This window comes from Salmo salar, chromosome 14 (genome assembly GCF_965601325.2).
Source record: "Salmo salar chromosome 14, fSalSal1, whole genome shotgun sequence".
NCBI lineage: Eukaryota > Metazoa > Chordata > Actinopteri > Salmoniformes > Salmonidae > Salmo > Salmo salar.
Window position 1 is genome coordinate 11,295,188 of NC_138304.1, and position 21,507 is coordinate 11,316,694.

The window sequence follows — 21,507 nt, forward strand, 5'->3', positions numbered from 1 at the left end:
CTGGGGTGTAGCAGTACATGAATGTGTAGCCTATGTGTGAGTTATTAGTGGTGAATAGTGACACTGACACACACTGTATAGGCTATCATGTGTGAGTGTATAAGCTATCTATGTTACGAGGTGCAAAATTCCACCTGCAGATTCAAAGTATTATGCATGTCAGCTGATCACTTATTATTAATTAATTGTTCTGTAAATTACATGAGGATGCAGGTGAAATATACAGCTGCTTTCAAGCAATTTCTTCATATTTCATTTGGAAACCCAACCCAAAGCATATAGGCAGCCTTTTCAATCTGTCGCAAAGTAAACAGGAAACAAACAATGGGCTTCCAGGTAGACTGAAATGTGATACAGCTCCAAGCATAAACTATTTTTAGTTCTTCTTTGGGGGGGGGGGGGGGGGGGGGACTCAGACTGGGTCTCATCTTACTGTTGAAATTGAAATTTGGTTGTTCATCAGCAGTTTTTCTCTTGTTTTGTCAGTCATTGACAGTCACTCAATTAGCCGTGTCAGCTACCAATTTTTTTTTTCTTGCCAGTTATCTAAACCTGCAGTAATCATGGCCGAATACCGACCGTGCACGCAGGGCACGTGCCCAGGGGCCATGACCTCCAGGGGGCCCCCATTGATTTTGTTAAGGGTCAGACACACTGAGAAATCTGACTGCTGATGGGTACTTAGCACTTCTGCCCAGAGTGCTGGCAGTTAACTTATTGTTCCTCATATAGAAAACTTTTACCTCTGATTTGCTTCATTTAAATACTCCACGCCACAAGGTGGGAGTAGTTTGTTTTGCTTGTCCCTTCTGTGGCTAATGTTGTTGCTAGCTAGCTAGAATTTGTAGTAAGCTATTGTTGACACTAACCATCTGTCGGCTCCCCACGTGGAGGTTCGTGCTTTCTGATTGGTTCAAAGTCAAATTCTCAGCCACTAACAAGCCTTGTTTTTCTACAGTAGAAACAGCAGGTTTGTCGGTACACAGCAGGGACATCTTTTGTTCTATCAAGAGAAGGAACGGCCTCATAAGTACCTATCGGCAGTCAGATTTTTCAGTCTGTCTACCATTAGTCACTCTCATTCAGATATCATTAACATGGCATAAGTCATGGCAAAATGGGTAGAATTGCAGGAAATTTGCTTTAAAACTGCAAAAATGTCTCTCTGCCCCATAGCAAAATTTGTAGAATTACATGACATTTGTAATAAAATAGCTAACATTTTTCTCCACCACATGGAAAATGTATAGAACTGCAGAAAACTTATTTTAAAACATGCATTTTTCTCTCCGCCGTCAAGAGGGGGGCCACTAAAAAAAATGACCCGCATGGTGGGGCCACAACCAAATCTTGCTTAGGCTAGAGCCGGCCCTGTATAGACTAATTGCGTAACTAATTCACCTTGGAGAAAACAGAACAGCACCAACCCCTTTCATGGGTTTTCACTTCTCCATAGCACCGCATGTTGAGCAGCGGGGGAGTGGGTGAGATGAGAGTGAAACACAAGCCTCATCACACAGCTCTGGGTTGTGTTCCTGTGGACATTCTGTCTGACGGCTGTTGACATAATTTCACTTTTGTTTCAGGCAGTGGGAGTTTTTCGAGGATGTCAAATCAAATCAATGTTTATTGGTCACGTACACATTTTGGCAGATCTTTTCGCAGGTGCAGTGAAATACTTATGTTTTTTAGCTCCAACAGTGCAGCAATATCTAGCAATACAATAATACACACACAATCCAACAGTAAAAAAAATAACAAATTAAGACATATCAGAACGAGCAATATCAGAGTCCAGAATATAACTAAATATACACTGAGTATACCAAGCATTAGGACCACCTTCCTAATATATATGCCCTCAGAATAGCCTCAATTTGTCGGGGCTTGGACTCTACAAAGTGTTGAAAGCGTCCCACAGGGATGCTGGCCCATGTTGACTCCAATGCTTCCCACATCTGTGTCAAGTTGGCTGGATGTCCTTTGGGTGGTGGACCATTCTTGATACACACGGGAAACTGATGAGTGTGAAAAACCCAGCAACGTTCCAGTTCTTGACACAAACCCATACGCCTGGCACTTAATACCATACCCTGTTCAAAGGCACTTAAATATTTTGTCTTGCCCATTCAGCCTCTCGATGGCACACATTACATGTTTCAATTGTCTCAAGGCTTAAAAATCCTCTGTTAACCTGTCTCCTCCCTTCATCTACACTGATTGACATCAATAAGGGATCATAGCTTTCACCTGGACTCACCTGGTCAGTCTATGTCATGGAAAGAGCAGGCGTTCTTAATGTTTTGTACACTCAATGTATATGTACTGTATGTGAATGGTGTGTGTATAGAAAAGGTGTGTACATCAGTAGTTATATAGGATGAGCCATGACTAGAATACAGTATATACACATAAAGTGGGTAAAACAGTATGTAAACATTATTAAAGTGACCAGTGTTCAATGACTATGTACATAGGGCAGCAGTCTCTAAGGTGCCGGGTAGAATACCGGGTGGTAGCCAGCTAGTGACAGTGTCTAAGGCTCAGGGCAGGGTACTGGGCATAGGCCGGCTAGTGATGACTGTTTAACAGTCAGAGGGCTTGGAGACAGAAGCTGTTTTATCAGTCTCTCGTTCCCAGCTTTGATGCATCTCTACTGTCTCCGCCTTCTAGATGGAAACGGGGTGGCTCGGGTGGTTGAGGTCCTTGTCGATCCTCTTGGCCTTCCTTTGACACCGGGTGCTGTCGATGTCCTGGAGGGCAGGCAGTGTGCCCCCGATGGTGCGTTTGGCTGACCACCCTCTGGGGAGCCCTGCGGTTGCGGGCGATGCAGTTGCCGTACCAGGCATTGATACAGCCCGACAGAATACTTTCAATGGTGCATATGTAGAAGATCGTGAGAGTCTTTGGGGCCAAGTCAAATTTCTTCAGCCTGCTGAGGTTGAAGGGGCGCTGTTGCGTGAAGGGACAATTTCAGGTCCTCAGTGACAGTAGCTTAAAAACTGGAGCTCTATTGCTATTGATGTAAGACATTAAAACTGGGCTTTTCGGTCTCCACAATAACAATCGACAATCGTTTTGAGTGAGTGATTTTGTGGCTTGAGTAAGATAAGTGGTTGAAATGTACAAAAATAATGAATAAAAAAAAATGTAACCCTTATATACAATATATTTACAAAAGTATTGCACACCCCTTCAAATAAGTGGATCCGGCTATTTCAGCCACACCCGTTGCTGACAGGTGTATAAAAATCGAGCACACAGTCATGCAATCTCCAAGGACAAACATTGGCAGGAGAATGGCCTTACTGAAGAGCTCAGTGACTTTCAAAGAGTCACAGTCATAGGACGCCACCTTTCCAACAAGTCAGTTCGTTCTTTCTGCCCTGCTAGAGCTGCCCCGGTCATCGCGTGTTATGCCACACAAGCTCACAGAACGGGACCGCCGAGTGCATAAAAATTGTCTGTCCTCGGTTGCAACACTCACTACCGAGTTCCGAACTGCCAGGAAGCAAGGTCAGCACAATAACTATTCGTCGGGAGGTTCATGAAATGAGTTTCCATGGCCGTACACAGATCACCACGCGCAATGCCAAGCGTCAGCTGGAGTGATATAAAGCTTGTCACCATTGGACTCTGGAGCAGTGAAAACACATTCTCTGGAGTGATGAATCATGCTTCATTTTACATTTAAGTCATTTAGCAGACGCTCTTATGGAACTAGGACCTAGCCCGAACCATGAAAGTGCATTCATTATCATACTAGTCCCTCGTGGGAATCGAACCCACAATTCTGCCGTTGCGGGCGCCATGCTCTACCGACTGAGCTACACGATCTGGAAGTCTGACAGATGAATCTGGGTTTGGTGGATGCCAGGAGAACGCTACCTGCCCCAATGCATAGTGCCAACTGTAAAGTTTGGTGGAGGAGGAATAATGGTCTGGGGCTGTTTTTCATGGTTCGGGCTAGGCCCATTAGTTCCAGTGAAGAGAAATCTTAATGCTACAGCATACAGTACAATGACATTCTAGACGATTCTGTGCTTCCAACTTTGTGGCAATAGTTTGGGGAAGGCCCTTTCCTGTTTCAGCATGACAATGCCCCCGTGCACAAAGCAAGGTCCATACAGAAATGGTTTGTCAAGATCGGTGTGGAAGAACTTGACTGGCCTGCAGAGAGCCCTGACCTCAATCCCATCGAACACCTCACAAATGCTCTTGTGGCTGAACGGAAGCACGTCACCGCAGTAATGATCAAACATCTTGTGGAAAGCCTTCCCAGAAGAGTGGTGAGGCTGCTATAGAATTAAAGGGGGGACCAACTCCATATTAATGCCCATGACGAGCAGGTGTCCACATAGTTTTGGTCATGTAGTGTACCACTCCAGCCGACACTTGGCATTGCGCATAGTGGTCTGTGCGCGAAGCTCACGACAAACAGTACTTGTGCTGACGTTGCTTCCAGAGGCCTTTTGGAACTCGGAGGACAGATGATTTTTACTCACTGCTTGCTTCAGCACTTGGCAGTCCGGTTCTGTGAGCTTGTGTGACCTACCACTTCGGGGCTGAGCCGTTGTTGCTCCTAGATGTTTTCACTTCACAATAACAGCACTTACAGTTGCCAGGGCCATTCTAGCAGGGCAGAAATTTGAGAAACTGACTTGTTGGAAAGGTGGCACGTTGAAAGTCCCTGAGCTCTTCAGTACGGGCCATTCTCCTGGCAATGTTTGTCTAAAAAGATTGATTGGCCGTGTGCTTGATTTTATACACCTGTCAGAAATGGGTGCGGCTGAAATAGCCAAATCCACTAATTTGAAGGGGTGTCCACATACTTTTGTATATAGTGTATATCCCTCGCATTTTCCTATTTGTGTGTTTTCTATGCCTGATGGCCCACGACTCATGCTGAAAGAGGTGCGTAGGGATATCTTTGAGATTAGCCGCTCTCCAAACAGGAGGCCTGTTTCCAAGGCAACGCCACAGAGAATAATTCACTCAAATGGTTAAAAGAGGAGTCCAAAACAGGGTCCAACAACCTACCTCCAACGATTCATAGCCACTATACTGCACATTTAGCTTAAACTTTCATTTTGCCCTTGGGTTGCTATTGTAACGTCCTGTTCAGAATGACAAAACTACCCAAACATATTCCTTTTAGTTGGTTATCGCTTCAAGATTGTAGCTTTACAATAATCAACTTCTATTTCCATGTTTCTCTCTAGTGCTCCAGTCCTTTGGAAGACTGGCTTCTCTGCAGGAAAACCAGACCAAGCAGGATCAGACACTCTGAAGTCATCTAAATATCCAATATGAGTTAATAGATTTTTCTTCTCTCCTCCCTCCCAAAGCGTCCCTGCCAGTATAATTGCATTGACTTCTGTGAACGTGGGAGTCAAAGAACAGAGTTGATGTGCTAAAAATAAATGCACATATCATAGCCAATTACGCATTCACTGAGCTGCTCAGTACTCCTGAGGCAGACTATAATTATAACTAACCTGCCTGCCTGCCTCAGACCTATACACATGCAGAGAGATTTGGATAATTGATTCGTATGATACAGTGAGGGAAAAAGTATTTGATCCCCTGCTGATTTTGTACGTTTGCTCACTGACAAAGAAATGATCAGTCTATAATTTTAATGGTAGGTTTATTTGAACAGTGAGAGACAGAATAACAACAACAAAAATAAACTGATTTGCATTTTAATGAGGGAAATAAGTATTTGACCCCCTCTCAATCAGAAAGATTTCTGGCTCCCTGGTGTCTTTTATACAGGTAACGAGCTGAGATTAGGAGCACACTCTTAAAGGGAGTGCTCCTAATCTCAGTTTGTTACCTGTATAAAAGACACCTGTCCACAGAAGCAATCAATCAATCAGATTCCAAACTCTCCACCATGGCCAAGACCAAAGAGCTCTCCAAGGATGTCAGGGACAAGATTGTAGACCTACACAAGGCTGGAATGGGCTACAAGACCATCGCCAAGCAGCTTGGTGAGAAGGTGACAACAGTTGGTGCAATTATTCGCAAATGGAAGAAACACAAAAGAACTGTCAATCTCCCTCGGCCTGGGGCTCCATGCAAAATCTCACCTCGTGGAATCGCAATGATCATGAGAACGGTGAGGAATCAGCCCAGAACTACACGGGAGGATCTTGTCAATGATCTCAAGGCAGCTGGGACCATAGTCACCAAGAAAACAATTGGTAACACACTATGCCGTAAAGGACTGAAATCCTGCAGCGCCCGCAAGGTCCCCCGCTCAAGAAAGCACATATACATGCCCGTCTGAAGTTTGCCAATGAACATCTGAATGATTCAGAGGACAACTGGGTGAAAGTGTTGTGGTCAGATGAGACCAAAATGGAGCTCTATGGCATCAACTCAACTCGACGTGTTTGGAGGAGGAGGAATGCTGCCTATGACCCCAAGAACACCATCCCCACCATCAAACATGGAGGTGGAAACATGCTTTGGGGGTGTTTTTCTGCTAAGGGGACAGGACAACTTCACCGCATCAAAGGGACGATGGACGGGGCCATGAACCGTCAAATCTTGGGTGAGAACCTCCTTCCCTTAGCCAGGGAATTGAAAATGGGTCGTGGATGGGTATTCCAGCATGACAATGACCCAAAACACACGGCCAAGGCAACAAAGGAGTGGCTCAAAAAGAAGCACATTAAGGTCCTGGAGTGGCCTAGCCAGTCTCCAGACCTTAATCCCATAGAAAATATGTGGAGGGAGCTGAAGGTTCGAGTTGCCAAACGTCAGCCTCAAAACCTTAATGACTTGGAGAAGATCTGCAAAGAGGAGTGGGACAAAATCCCTCCTGAGATGTGTGCAAACCTGGTGGCCAACTACAAGAAACGTCTGACCTCTGTGATTGCCAACAAGGGTTTTGCCACCAAGTACTAAGTCATGTTTTGCAGAGGGGTCAAATACTTATTTCCCTCATTAAAATGCAAATCATTTTATAAAATTTTTGACATGCGTTTTTCTGGATTTTTTAAATTATTTTTTTCTCTCACTGTTCAAATAAACCTACCATTCAAATTATAGACTGATCATTTCTTTGTCAGTGGGCAAACGTACAAAATCAGCAGGGATCAAATACTTTTTTCCCTCACTGTATGTGTTAGTTTGTCGATGTCCATCATCTATTTTGTATGATATGTTACGAATTGCAATTCGTACATTAAGTTACTAATTTGCAAGACGTGTATGTTACAAATTCCAATTTGTTGTGGCTAGGCGTGGCTAACTGGTGGCGTGGCTAGCTGGCTAACATTAGCTAGGCTAGGGCTTAAGGTTAGGATTTAGGTTAAAGGTCAGCTAAAAGGATTAGGGTGAGGGTTAGCTAACATGTGAAGTATTTTCAAAGTTGCCAAATAGCACAAATTGTCAGTGATGACATTCTAACATGCAACTTTTGGATTGCTAGATGTTTACGTTATACGCCCGATCAACCACCCTCCAAATGTTTTTGCCTTAATTAACCTTCTGTCTTATATAACCATATCAAATGTAACATATCATACTAACTTGAGTGTCCTGAATTCGAGTATGTCCCAGACTTGAGACCAGTCCGAGTATATCCATAATCTCTGAGTAAACAGTCCATGTAGGCCGTTTCTGTGTTGTTACATACAGATGTGTCTATGCTCCCATATGTAATGCTACTAAAGTATGGCACCTCTAAGTGTGCAAGTACTCAATAGTTATCCATTGACTACTAGTCACTTAGTCAAATCATAAGAGAAACCATTTGTTCACTAAGAGACAATTTTGGAAATCATTAGCTGGCAACTCCACTAGCAGCCTTCTGCAACAATATCCTAATACTCAGTGAGCATCGACATCTACTGTTTGTCCTTGATTGGTGTAATAGGACACACCATAGGTTCTCCACAATATATGCTGGCTTTGATCCACTAGGTGGCAATATTGAGCTACTGAGAAAGGCCTCAGTCCTGTATGGCACAGCAGAAGATGCTGTTCTGACGTGACATGACATTTTTTTTAACTAAGGCTGTAGAGTCCTCTTTAAAATGGGGTCAAAAAGAAACAAAATAACTCAGCGCTCTTTGTATTCACACTGCCCTTGCCTTTGAATGAGTCAACTCTTTTGCCAGTTCACTTCACCTATTTTGTGGACCGAATCCTTTAGAAAGGAATCAAGATCTTTTTCCAACATGCCTCTGAGTTTTTACAAAGTGCAAGACTAGACATTCAATCAGAATGTGTTATCGGACAGCTAGATACACCTACTTACACTTTGGAAGCTAATAGATTGCGTTTAAATTCAAATATGAGACATGAATTGTAATCAGAAGATACTATTAACATGTACATTTTATTGCTAACAGAATAAATAGCAATAGAATAACTACAGAATAAATAATGCCGTAATTATATTGTACACCCAAGGTTGGCTACTGCGCCTTTAAGAGGGAGAATAGATTTCGTATCCTATGTTATGTCACCAAATATGTTGTCTTCTCACACTATTCAAACCCCACAATTAATAAACAGCTTCAGAAGCTCTCTTAGCTTATAAATCACACATTGCAAACAAATAATCTGAACTAAAAACCTTCTGTGCGTCCTTGACAATCGCTAATCAATATCCAAAAAAACAGCACAACCTTCACATCATCTTCTTTCTTTTGTGGCACCAATGTGAGGGGTTATGTCAGGGGAAACGGTGTTGCAGTAGTCTAGTGTGTGGTGCGGGAATCATGACAAGCAAACCTGGGGAGCTTAGTGTTCACGTTGCCCTAAAAAAGGGAACCAGACCCCAATATTTAAGAGAACCAAACTCAGACCACCTCTTGTGATGGTCTCAGTTCGGTTTGCTTCAGGGGCTCTTTTGAGGAGTCTGAGTTCATTTGGCGTGTTCACACTGCACAAAAATGTAAGCGAACCGTTCACAAAAACTGTCTGAAAGGGACCAAGTGTGAAAACATCCTAAGAAGTCATGTTCTCATTGGACAAGATCGCGTATCAACTACACCAGGGGTCTTTAACGCTTACAATACGAGGTCCAGAGCCTGCTGGTGTTCTGTTCTACCTGAATTAATTGCACCCACCTGGTGTCCCATGTCTAAATTAGTCCCTGTTCAGAGGGGAACAATGAAAAACACAGCGGAACTGGCTTCGAGGTCCAGAGTTATTTGAGGGAACTAAACCATTGTAGTGTTCCTCTGCTCAGACATTGCATGCATTAACCAATAGTTGCGTGCGATGTAGTCGGCTGTGCCGTCTGGCACCACATTGCTATAACACAGAGATGGGCAACTCCAGTCCTCAACGGTCTGATTGGTGTCCCTTTTGCCCCAGGTAATACACCTGCCTCCAATAATCAGCTAACCCTGATTTTCAGTTTATAATGCAATTAATTTCAAGCGGAACTGACAGCGTTTGAACTACTTTGCAGATATGAAACAAACAGACAACATAATATCAGTCACAAATATCAAATTTCCAGTTTATACTTCAAAACCAACTTTATAGCTGAGGTTTTAAAAATAGGTTTTATTTTCCTCAAAATTCCACAACGTACAGTAAGGCATTGTTTGCTGAATAGATAGGAATTCAATGCATTATTAATATAATTCAAAAATACATTACTTGGTAGTACAAAAAATATTGCTAACAGGTTGTAAATCACAGACGGCCTGGTACATTGTTTTCTGCCGCCACCCATTCCGGATGCAGTTTCAGTTTCAATGACTCAATATTTGGAACAAAAACGGACGACTGTAAATAAGGTTGGGAATGTCAATACAATCAAACTAGCAAGGGCAATGACCACAAGTCAGTCCTAACGTGTCTAATAGGCTAGCGCACGTGTCAAACAAGGCCCGCGGTCCGATTAGGACACACAAGCGAGTCTAAATGAGTCAAAAGTTTAGTCATTTACTTTATTAAATTACAGCCTGATGAACTCGCATTGGTGAATTCAACTTCAATTGCGCTGCTTTGGTGTGTCCCGTTTTTGTTAGTATTTGGAGTGAATACTGTACTTTTTTGTTTATGGTCGCGGTATATTATGCACATCTGTAAGCATCAACGGCTGGACAAATATGTATATTTTGTTTTATGTTAAAATGCTATATAAAGCATCCTATTGCAACGACCCTGGGTTTATAAGCACGGATATAGACTCTGCCGCACAAGCATGCTTTTGGGGCACAGTCGATAGCGCACTGGACTTCGGCCTAGAAGGTCGAGGGTTCGAGACCTGCGCCCTGCTTGTTTCATTGCATTGGTGTCAGAAGTGATCGGACCTTGCATCCACGACAGTGCGTGTGCTTGGCCGGTGAAGCGAGTTCCTATAATACCCTGACTACACTGCTCACGTCGCGTGCGCTGCAAAATAAATGTAGAAATCTATGTTATTCAATAATTGCACCCGCAGTCAACGAGCGTCTGCGTTGCCAAGGATATAAACAGAGTTGGTTTTTTTTACCTGAAATGCACAAGGTCCTCTACTCCACCAATTAATCCACACATAAACCGGTCAACCGAATCATTTCTAATCATCTCTCATCCTTCCAGGCTTTTTCTTCTCGACTTTATATTGCGATCGGCAACTTTCATAAATTAAGTGCATTACAGCCACTGACCTCGTTCGTCTTCAGTCACCCACGTGTGTATAACCAATGAGGAGATGGCACGTGGGTACCTGCTTCTATAAACCAATGAGATGGGAGAGGCAGGACTTGCAGCGCAATCTGCATCAGAAATAGAACTGACTTCTATTTTGGCAACGCAGACGCTCGTTGGCACGCGCGAGCAGTGGGGGTGCAATAATTGAATAATATAGATTTCAAGATGTATTCATGCGCGAGCGGTGTAGTCAGCATGTAACGACCCTGGGTTTATAAGCACGGATATCGACTCTACCGCACGAGCATGCTTTTGGGGCACAGTCGATAGCGCACTGGACTTCGAGCCAAAAGGTTGAGGGTTCGAGACCTGCTCCATGCTTGTTTCATTAGGCTGGTCGGCTAATTCTGTTCAATATGTGAATCGCGTCGCTGAACTTGAACTGTTAGTCACCACACACAATCCATACCGCAAACACTGTTGCTCATCTCTTAGTTGTCGAATTTATATGGCATCGCTAAAATGGTCAGATAGGCAAGTTCCTATTCAGTTGTCAAAACGTGGGTTGGGATTAGCATACATGCTGCAGAACGATGAGCAGGCTACTATTCCACATAGTTAGCCAGTGCAATTTTGACGGCCAACTAGCTGAAAAAGTTGTAGGTTTATCCAAGGTTCTCATTAGGTTTTAGCTCATCTCGCTTTGGCTAGCATTAGTAGATATTGATGTGCATAGGCAACTGAGAGCCTAACTTTTCATGGTTGTTTGATCAATAGGATTGTGAAGTACCCAAATGTAAGCGGATTTTACATATTTGCGGAAATCCATGCAGGTGTATCCTATGGCGAATGCGTTGTAATTATAAACTCACTACTGCAAATCAGTCCAGTTCAAAGCAAATGGCTTATTTGCATATAGGCCTAGTGTCAGAACACACATAGCCAATCAGACTATGGTGCACAGGTCTGCATAGACCCCGGTGCTGGACAGATCTTTCAATTTACTAGTCAATTGTCCAGATACATTTATTTTTATATTAACTACACAAGACAGCTAAGGACAAATTCTTATTTACAGTGACGTCCTAGGAACAGTGGGTTAACTACCTTGTTCAGGGGCAGAATGACAGATTTTTTTTACCTTGTCAGCTCAGGGATTCAATCTCGCAATCTTCAGGTTACTGGCCTAATGCTCTAACCACTAGCCTAACTACCGCCAACATGGCCGCTTTCCCACTCTATATTACCTTGGAATTTTGACAAATGCTTTGTCATACCCAAAAATGTATTTATGAGAATGTGAAAATGATCGTAAGTGCTCGCGTGTCAGAAAATGCACCAAAAACAAAGTTATTCCTGGGATGTATAGGAACAGGAATTATGCAAAAGCCATCTGCGCCACTTTAAAATCAGCTGTTTGCTAGGGGAAAACTGACAAGACTCAAGCCTCCCTCCCTGATTGTAGCACACCTGATTATATCTAAACAAGGGCTGGATATTAATTGATAAGCTAAAAATCAGGTAGCTAGCTCTGGTATAGATAAACGCATGAAACTGCCCGAGGTCCCCAGGGAGAGGTTTGAGAAGGCAATTCAACTATTTAAACATTAAACAAATGTCAACGCATTGTATAATTTAGTACAGCAAGTTTGGTTTTATTAATACATTCATAGTTTCAGGGAAAATAGCTACACGCTCAAAACGTTGAGTTCTGGAAAACTAAGAGGTAAACTGCATGTGAGCAAAATATGGTAAAACCAAGGACTTGGACAAAGTGATAAAATATAGTACACTTTAACACATTGCATAAAATAGAGGGTTAAATCTATAACAAAAAGTACAGAATTGCAATTACACAGAACATATGTTAGCGTAACATAATTATCAGACTTAATACAGCACTTATACCGTTTTGTCCACAAGAAGATCACTAAACGGTGAAGCACATCTACTACACAAACCTTAGTTGAACACTGAAATAAACCGATGAGAACCATAATGGTACCTGTCGCCAAGGCTTTTGGAGCTCTGACCAACAATCTCTAAAAAGGTTAGAATCTACAACTGTCCACGAGAGACCATCGACGTCGCCTTATCCTACAAATATCCGAAGTCTGATTCAGGCATAGCATTGAGAGAAGTTTACCTCGAACAATAATGTAAGCACAATGCAAGTGTACGACCGCTAGCACCGCGCTACAAATAAATCCTCAAACCACCGGTTCAAATCAGGTCAGCCACGTTCAAAGGCATCTCGTCAACAGTCGTATTGTAAAACGTCTCGATATCCCGAAGGATACGCTTGTCCTCTTCGGTCACAAAGTTAATAGCCACGCCTTTTCTGCCAAAACGGCCACCGCGACCAATTCTGTAGAAATGAGGGGAAACAAATGTCAGGTCCAAGAGCAAACTTTTGCCATTACATTAAAGACTCATACCACAAGGCGTCTATTTCAGACTACATACCGGTGAATATAATTCTCTCGGTTTGTAGGAAGGTCATAGTTTATGACAAGGGAAACCTGCTGCACATCAATTCCTCGAGCCTGGAATATCAACACAAACACTAGTTAAAAGGAAGCAAAGTTGAGGCACCGACATGAATGTCAAAAGCACATTTGATTTTAAATGTAGTCTGACATTAACAGATTCCTACAGCGAGAGAAACCCGTGGTGGAGAACAGACCTTTCATCTCCCAAAAGGTATTAGTGCTAAGCCATAAAAGGGCCCGTCGCAGAGAAAAACCCTTGGGGTTGCATTTGGGGATAACGCAACATGTACCCATGTTAAATCATCACTAATGACAGATCAGTGATATTCTAGCCTCACCAGTAAGTCAGTAGTGATGAGCACTCTGCTGGAGCCAGACCTGAACTCCCTCATGATCACATCCCTTTCCTTCTGATCCATGTCTCCATGCTAAAAAAAAAAAAAGTATAATTTTAAAACATGTTCATTCAACCTGAACTTTATAATACAACTGTCCATTCCATTAGCAATGTTTTCTGGTGGTCTTACAAGAGCAGAGACAGTAAAGTCCCTCGCGTGCATCTTTTCTGTCAGCCAGTCAACCTTCCTCCTGGTGTTGAGGAAGATGACTGCCTGAGTGATTGTCAGAGTCTCGTACAGGTCGCACAGCGTGTCCAACTTCCACTCCTGGAAGAAACAGGAAGGGTACAACTTATTTTACTGAGCAGGCCTGGCTAGCCTTATGACAAATTATTTCTAAATGGAACATTAGATTGTAGCACAGAATCTTGAAACATAAGACACCGGACAGTAAGCGGTCCACCCTAGTCTCATTTGCGACACCGCCTTCACTTTTCTTGCTTGGTGTACCCATACTCGCATGCCTGCAAGGGTCAAGCCCAGAGGCTACACCCCCACAATTTTAGCAGGGTGCTTTAAAAAAAAAAGGGAAACACTATACACACTTGGTTGGACTACAGGAACTCAATATTTGCAACTGAATAAATGTGGAGCCATGGCGTTGGTGAACACAACCCACCTCGCGCTCTACATTGATGTAGAACTGCTTGATACCCTCCAGGGTAAGCTCCTCCTTCTTCACCAGGATGCGAATGGGCTCTCGCATGAACTTCTTGGTCACCTCCAGGACATCCGCAGGCATGGTAGCAGAGAGGAGGACCACCTGTGGAGATACCGGAGAAACACTTGTTGCCCTGTGAACTGGAGAAATGCACATGTCATCCAAAGTTGCTGATTCATTGTTGCACTGGGCCAGGAGAGAGAAGTTAACGAATATTAAGAACGAGGTTAGACCACGACGCATTTCCAGCACAGCGCGAAGTGCTCTCCTTCCACGCAATACTTTGCTAGCTTTATTGCATAAACCAAGCTAACCAGTTACTTTATGTGGAAGTGGGGTGACTAGGGAAAACAACCCCATATGATTGCCTTGTGAATACAAGGTCACAGGTTCAGCTCCTATGCTCTTCAGCAAAGAATGCTAAATAGTTGTGTATACTTGCACAACATTTTACTGAGTTACTGTACAAAAATGCAACATGTAAAGTGTTGGTCCCATGTTTCATGAGCTGAAATAAGACCCCAGAAAAAAATCCTAACCAAAAATTATTATATATATATATACATTTAATTAATTATAATTTTTGGTTAGGATTTTTGTGAGAATTTCTTCTTTGCCAAGATAATCCATCCACGTGTAGCATTTCAAGAAGCTGATTAAACAGCATGATCATTACACAGATGCACCTTGTGCTGGGGACAATAAAATGTGCAGTGGACACAATACTACAGATGTCTCAAGTTGAGGGAGAGTGCAACTGGCATGCAAACTGCAGGAATGTTCACCAGAGCTGTTTGAGATTTTAATGCATCTACCATAAGCCACCTCGAACAGTTTGAGAATTTGGCAGTACAGCCAACCGGCCTCACAACCGCAGGCCATGTGTAACCGCGCCAGCCTAGGTCCTCCACATCCAGCTTAAGTCACCTGCGGGATCGTCTGAGACCAGCCACCTGGACAGCTGATGAAACTGAGTATCTGTCTGTAATAAACACCCTTGTGGGGAAAAACTAATTCTGATTGACTGAGCCTGGCTACTAAGAGGCTGGGCAAGGCTAATAAGTGGGTGGGCCTATGGCTGCGCCCCTGCCCAATCGTGAAATTCATAGATTACTGCCATTTGCCTCATACAGCGCAACACATCTTCGCATAGAGTTGATCAGGCTGTTGATTGTTGTGGAATGTTTTCCACTCCTCTTAAATGGCTGTGGGAAGTTGCTGAATAACGTCGATCCAGAGCATCCCTAATATTATCGATGGGTGACATGTCTGGTGAGTATGCAGGCCATGGTCCTGGGAAATGTTCAGCTTCCAGGAATTGTGTACAGATCCATCCGGCATAGGGCCGTGCATTATGCTGAAACATGAGGTTATGGCAGTGGATTAAATGGCACGACAATGGGCCTCAGGATCATATCACCGTCTCTGCATTCAAATTGCCATTGATCAAATGCTAATGTGCTCACAGCTTATTCCTGCCCATACCATAACCCCACCACCATGGGCCACGCTTCACAACGTTAACTTCAGCAAACAACTTGCCCACACGACAGCATACAGTGTGCTCGGTACTGTTGAAACACTCATCTGTGAAGAACACACCTCTCCAGTGTGCCAGTGGCCATCGCAGGTGAGCATTTTCCCACAAGTCGGTTACGACGCCAAACTGCAGTCAGGTCAAGACCCTGGTGAGGACGACCATGCAGATGAGCTTCCCTGAGACTGAGTAGAAATTCATCACCTGCGGTATCATCTGAGACAGAAATAGAATGAAATAGGCATTCTATTTTTGCTCCATTATAGTGGCAACTACAGAAAATGTCAATCAAGTGCACAAGGCTACATGTGTGCAAAAATAACGTTCACTGAATAAAAATGTAATAATCCCCCTTCCCTCACGTGTTACTGGCAAGTTCAACACAACAAAAGCAATATCTTTGGGCTACACTGCACATTATTACATTTTCCACAGGCCAAGTGTACATCGGTTCTACAATGTGCCAGCAGAGCATGAGACCCTTTGTTGGCATACTCCTTTTTATCCACTGGATTGATAAAGTGAACAAGAGAGAAAGTGTGTGGTGTTCCTTTCACCTCTAGTGGCATCTAGCTTAAGCCAGGCCCAGCTACACTTGATCCCTGAATCCACTTGTTTAACAACTAACACCTCATTTTTTACCCAATTCATTCTGAAAATTAACCACATACCGTAGAGGGAAAACAATAATTCATAGATAAACTAACATTTCACAGATTGGAACAGGAACGGCAAGGAGTCGTAAACCACTTAATACTAGAGCGAATTGGTTAGGTTACTAATGTTAGCTAGCGGTCCGACTTTATTAGCCAGCTAATTTTCACATCATAAAGTTAATTATTTGATCACCTAAATTGCTCAACATTTCTCTGGCTAGCTAATGGAGAAGTCAATCCAGCTAGCAAGATACTTAACAACGCTAACAATTCTTGTTCCACCACACGCGCTCCCTCACCTCAAACGCCAGTGTTTTTCGGTCACAGCTCATGAAGTAAGCTTCATCACCTTCCCACCCCCGTGGTCAGGCTTCTCACCTACCTCTTCGTTACCGTTCAGGGGACGCGCTGCTCTAACTGGCAAACTGCCTTTCCACTCTCCGCTGTCTTTCCAGAGCGCACAGCTGATGCTGTAGCTAGCAAGTTGGTTGTCTCTTCAGTCACGTGAACAATTGGCTGAGCCTTTTTTCATCTGATCTACACAGATCACGTAGGCGACTCATTTTGGATTCAAAACGGTACATGTCGCTGAAAGGTGACTAGTTTGCATCCCTGTTAATAAGCTTCTTGATATGCCGCACCTGTCAGGTGGATGGATCATCTTGGCAAAGGAGAAATGCTCACTAACAGGGATGTAAACAAATTTGTGCACCAAATTTGAGACATAAGCTTTTAGTATGGTCATTTTCTGGGATCTTTTAATTTCAGCTCATGAAACCAACACTTCACGTGTGTGTATGTATATAAATATGTGTTCCGTGTGTGTGTATATAAAGAAAAGAGACCTACTTGAATGTTTGTGCTCAGTTTCTGAAAGATCTCATAGATCTGATCCTTAAAACCGCGACTCAGCATCTCATCAGCTTCGTCCAGGACAAACATCTTGATGCATTTTGGAGCTATAATATAGTAGACAAAACTGCAATTTAGCACGTGTATTGTGATCAACAAGCTAGGAAGGCCTCTAAAGAATACCAATGGACGAGAGAAATGAGTTGGTCAGATGGCAGATACTTACACTGATGAGTACTTACACAGGTATCTCCTGTTAAGCATGTCAAACACCCGGCCTGGAGTCCCAACCACTATGTGGGGGGCCTCGGCCGTCAGCTTCTGCATCTCGTTGCGGACATTGGTGCCCCCAATGCAGGCGTGGCAGGCAGCCCCCATGTAGTCTCCCAGAGCCAGAATCACCTTCTGGATCTGAAACGAGTCAAAATGTTTAATGGTGATTTACTCTTGGCATCAATGCATTATATTGACTTGAGGGTTTCTTGAGTGATCAGTATAGAAATGTGTCACCATTATCAGGTCTGTCCCGAAAGATGAAATGCCATCATTTCACTCAACCCTCGTTACAGAAGGGAACTGAAACCCCCCCATAACAAGTGGTGTGCAAGGAGTCAGGTCAACTTTCAGAGCAATGCAGCCATGGACAGAGACTACACCGATCCTAAGAGATCCATCACCTCCTTTAGTCCAATTTGTTGATTTTGCATGAAGGAAGGAAGGGGGGAAAATATAAATACCTTTTTGTTTGTGACTTAATATGCCGCCTTGGTCTGATACACACTTAAGTTTATCCTGACCTCAGGTACAGCATACCTGCTGAGCCAGCTCCCTGGTGGGGGCCAGTACCAAAGCCTGGGTCTCTTTCTGCTCCATGTCCAGCTGCTGCAAAATAGAGATGGCAAACGTGGCAGTCTTGCCAGTCCCTGACTGGGCTTGGGCAATGACATCGTAGCCTGGGTGGGGGGGGGTGAGAGCAAAAGGGTTTCATGATCAGAATGCAAATTAAGTCCTCATTCACTTGAGTGATCAGTAAGACTAAAAAGTAGTTCTCTACTGCAGTCCCAAAAGATGGTATGCCATCATTTCAATGAATAACAGGATGTTTAACTTTCATTCATTGGTATAAACAAACCATTGATTTACATACCTTTGATACAAGGAATGATTGCCCTCTGTTGAATGGCCGATGGCTTCTCAAAACCATACGCATAAATACCCCTAAGGAGTGTCTCCTTCAGGGCCATGTCATCAAAGTTGTCTGTAATCTCATTCCAGTTGCTCTGCACAATGACATTAGTATTTAGTTTACGGTGTTCAAATTATAAAGATGACAAAAGTAGTTGATTAGTGAGTCAACTGCAGGCCTATGCTTGAGGTTGAGTGATCAGTATAAAAAGTAGTCACCATTATCAGGTCTGTCCCGAAAGATGAAATGCCATCATTTCACTCAACCCTTGGTGAAGGGAACTGAAATCCCCTTTAACAAGTGATGTGCAAGGAGTCAGGTAAACTTTCAGACCAATGCAGTCACGGACAGATTACACCAATAATCTGAGATCCATCATTTATTTTAACCAAACTCGTTTGGATTTAGCAAGGAGTGAGTTGAAAACGTACCTCGATGACACCATCAGGCTCCATCCCCTCTGGCCCTGCGTCATGCTCACGATCTCTTGAGCTATAGGTGAAAATAAGGGGCAGAGTCAGACAAACGGAGCAACCAAAACATTCAGATTAACCAGAATATGGTTATTGGGACAGGGTTGGTGAATAAATTACAGGAAAATCCACATCAGCCAAGTTTAACATGAAAGTGTGATGAGTAAAATACTGTCGACTTGATTGGTTTGTCTTGCACGTGTCAACATCCCGATGGGGCAAAAGTTATGTAATGTTAGCTAACTAATCTTCGTTGGGGCTGATAAGCCTATGAAATTCAATAAGATCAACAAAGTTTCCCCCCCTTCTATTCCTGCGACCAACTCAGTCAGTGCGTGGCAATGTTTGCAAGCTGACTAGCTAACGTCTGCCAACTACCTAGATCATTTAGCCAAACTAGCTGGAATCAAAGCCATAAATTGATTACTCTAGTCTGGCTGAAACTTAGGTCAACCTAGGCTGGAACTAGGCCGTGGATGACACCATCTGACGTTATCTAGCTGGTTTTAGTGGTAAACATCACATTTACTGACTGTAGGAATGTCAAAATTGTGTCTAGATAATAAAATTGTATATTTTTCTGCATATTCTTTGCTTCAGTCAAACATGAGGCGGACGTGAACTACCATCTTGACAGAACACTAACGTGGCTAGCAACGTTAAATAACATTTAGCTAGCAGGCTAATGCCAATGGGGTCCGGCGTTGTAAACAACCTAGCTAGCTAGTTTCCTACGAATAGCTAGCTACAAGATGAATGGAAAATGCATGTCATTTTAATTTGACGCCAGGAAACAAGGCTTTACCTGTTGTAATCAGGAGAATCGCTAGACATGATCAGTTCAAACTTCAACATGCGACTGGAAAAGATCTACAGCGAGGAGGACAAGCGATTTTATACGGCCGGACTATTTTCACTGCTATGTAAAGAGTCAATCGGGTCATTTTTCGGGACAGACAAGACATTCTCCACACAAAGACAATATTTTTAATACACGAATATTTATGTTTTATGTGTTAATACTGTGACGCTGCGTTCTACAAAGCGAAAACAACAAAATATGTAGACTATATTTTATAGCGGAAGGATATTGCAGCATAAGTTGCATGTGTTTGGGTTACTACGGCGTTCTCATCGTGTCAAAATGTATGGCAAGCTAAATTCTATGGGAAATTTACTCAAAATGGTGCATGCACCTTTGCCAAGACAACATATCAACTTTATGAAATAATTTCTAACCTCAGTCTCCTCTGTTCCTCATTTCTGATGTATAGTAACGCCCTGTTTTACCACTCATACATTTGGAATGTTTTGTATTATTTTCTAACTAGATTTATAACCTTCCCAGGCCAGGCCCATGAAAAAAATGTATACATGTTTTTGTTGTTGTGTAATGTAAAGCATTCAAATCAATGAATTCCCTCCCAGAAATGTATGTCATTATCAATCTCACAACTAAAACCCCAACTACAAAGTCTTGCATTTGATAGCTAAATACAGTATTTCACTTGTGTAAACCCTGCAGGTGCAAACACAGCTCACAATTCGAGGGAGATAGAACGTTTTTGTAATGTTCACCTGTTTGAGTGTCATTTTTTTTTTTCATTGGTTAGGGGAACATTCTATCTATGTTAGCAAAAGCCTGAGAACTTAAAAAAAATATATATATATATGTTTTGGTGTTAATGTTAGGAGAACATTCCCCTAATGTCTAGCAGAACATGGTTGCAATGTTCTCCAAATATACAACAAATGTTCTAGATGGGTTTTATGGGGTGTTTTAAGAACATTCATGTGTACCGTCTTCTGAGGGCTAGGAGAATATTCCATCAACGTTCCATCAAAAGTACACAGAACATGGTTGCCATGTTCTTAGAATATACACTGAACAAAAATATGAATGCAAAATGCAACAATTTCAAAGATTCTACTGAGTTATAGTTTATATAAGGAAATCAGTTAATTTAAATAAATAAATTAGGACCTAATCTATGGATGCTCGAAGGGTGATATGTCTGGTGAGTATGCAGGCCATGGGAGAACTGGGACATTTTCAGCTTCCAGAAATTGTGTACAGATCCTTGTGACATGGGGTTGTGCATTATCATGCTGAAACATAAGTTGATGGCGGCGGATGAATGGCAAGACAATGGGCCTCAGGATCTCATCATGGTATCTCTATGCATTGAAATTGTTTTTGTTGTCCATAGATTATGCCTGCCCATACCATAACCCCACTGCCACCATGGGGCAGTCTGTTCACAATGTTGACATCAGCAAACCACTTTCCCACACAACGCCATACACGTGGTCTGCGTGTAACCAATGTGGGGAATCACCAATATAACCCTGTTATATGCGGTTGTGAGGCCGGCTGGACATACTGCCAAATCCTCTAAAAACACTCTGAAGGCGGCTTATGGTAAAAAAATAAAAATAACATTGAATTCTCTGGTAACAGCTCTGGTGGAGATTCGAGGAGTCAGCATGACAATTGCACACTCCCTCAAAACTTGTGACATAACTGCACTTTTTAAAATGTTATTATAATTTTACCTTCATTTAACTAGGCAAGTCAGTTAAGAACACATTTTTATTTACAATCACAGCCTACCCAGGCGACGCTGGGGCAATTGTG

At 42.8% G+C, this 21,507-nt stretch overlaps 1 protein-coding gene and 4 non-coding genes across 6 annotated transcripts; all 5 read right to left on the reverse strand.

Moving 5' to 3' along the window:
• Positions 1-12,240: 12,240 nt before the first annotated feature.
• eif4a2 (eukaryotic translation initiation factor 4A2) lies at positions 12,241-19,782 on the reverse strand. Of its 2 annotated transcripts, XM_014139379.3 has the most exons (11): positions 19,675-19,782; positions 18,828-18,888; positions 18,358-18,490; positions 18,024-18,163; positions 17,453-17,621; positions 17,208-17,317; positions 14,124-14,267; positions 13,634-13,771; positions 13,445-13,534; positions 13,081-13,160; positions 12,241-12,982 (listed from the first exon to the last, which is right to left on the reverse strand). In XM_014139379.3, exons 1-11 carry the CDS (start codon positions 19,722-19,724, stop codon positions 12,838-12,840), a joined length of 1,260 nt encoding a protein of 419 aa, XP_013994854.1. In that variant the 5' UTR covers positions 19,725-19,782; the 3' UTR covers positions 12,241-12,837. The 2 variants fall into 2 exon arrangements, with proteins under 2 accessions (XP_013994854.1, XP_013994855.1); XM_014139380.3 differs by lacking the exons at positions 18,828-18,888; positions 19,675-19,782 and adding an exon at positions 18,615-18,821.
• Positions 13,856-14,033, reverse strand: LOC123726959 (small nucleolar RNA SNORA81). The gene has a single exon (XR_006759065.1). It is a non-coding gene; the product is annotated as a small nucleolar RNA SNORA81 (small nucleolar RNA).
• Positions 17,695-17,765, reverse strand: LOC123726960 (small nucleolar RNA SNORD2). Its single transcript, XR_006759066.1, has one exon. It is a non-coding gene; the product is annotated as a small nucleolar RNA SNORD2 (small nucleolar RNA).
• Positions 18,231-18,300, reverse strand: LOC123726962 (small nucleolar RNA SNORD2). The gene has a single exon (XR_006759068.1). It is a non-coding gene; the product is annotated as a small nucleolar RNA SNORD2 (small nucleolar RNA).
• On the reverse strand, positions 18,589-18,659 carry LOC123726961 (small nucleolar RNA SNORD2). Its single transcript, XR_006759067.1, has one exon. It is a non-coding gene; the product is annotated as a small nucleolar RNA SNORD2 (small nucleolar RNA).
• Positions 19,783-21,507: the final 1,725 nt, after the last annotated feature.

Excerpts from the sequence above, each read along its gene's own strand:
- eif4a2 (XM_014139379.3), bottom strand. The coding sequence starts at position 19,724 with ATGTTGAAGTTTGAACTGATCATGTCTAGCGATTCTCCTGATTACAAC. Across the intron at positions 17,622-18,023 it reads CCAGGGAGCTGGCTCAGCAG|ATCCAGAAGGTGATTCTGGC; the intron begins GTATGCTGTACC and ends GACTCGTTTCAG. Across the intron at positions 13,772-14,123 it reads ACATCAATGTAGAGCGCGAG|GAGTGGAAGTTGGACACGCT; the intron begins GTGGGTTGTGTT and ends TGTTTCTTCCAG.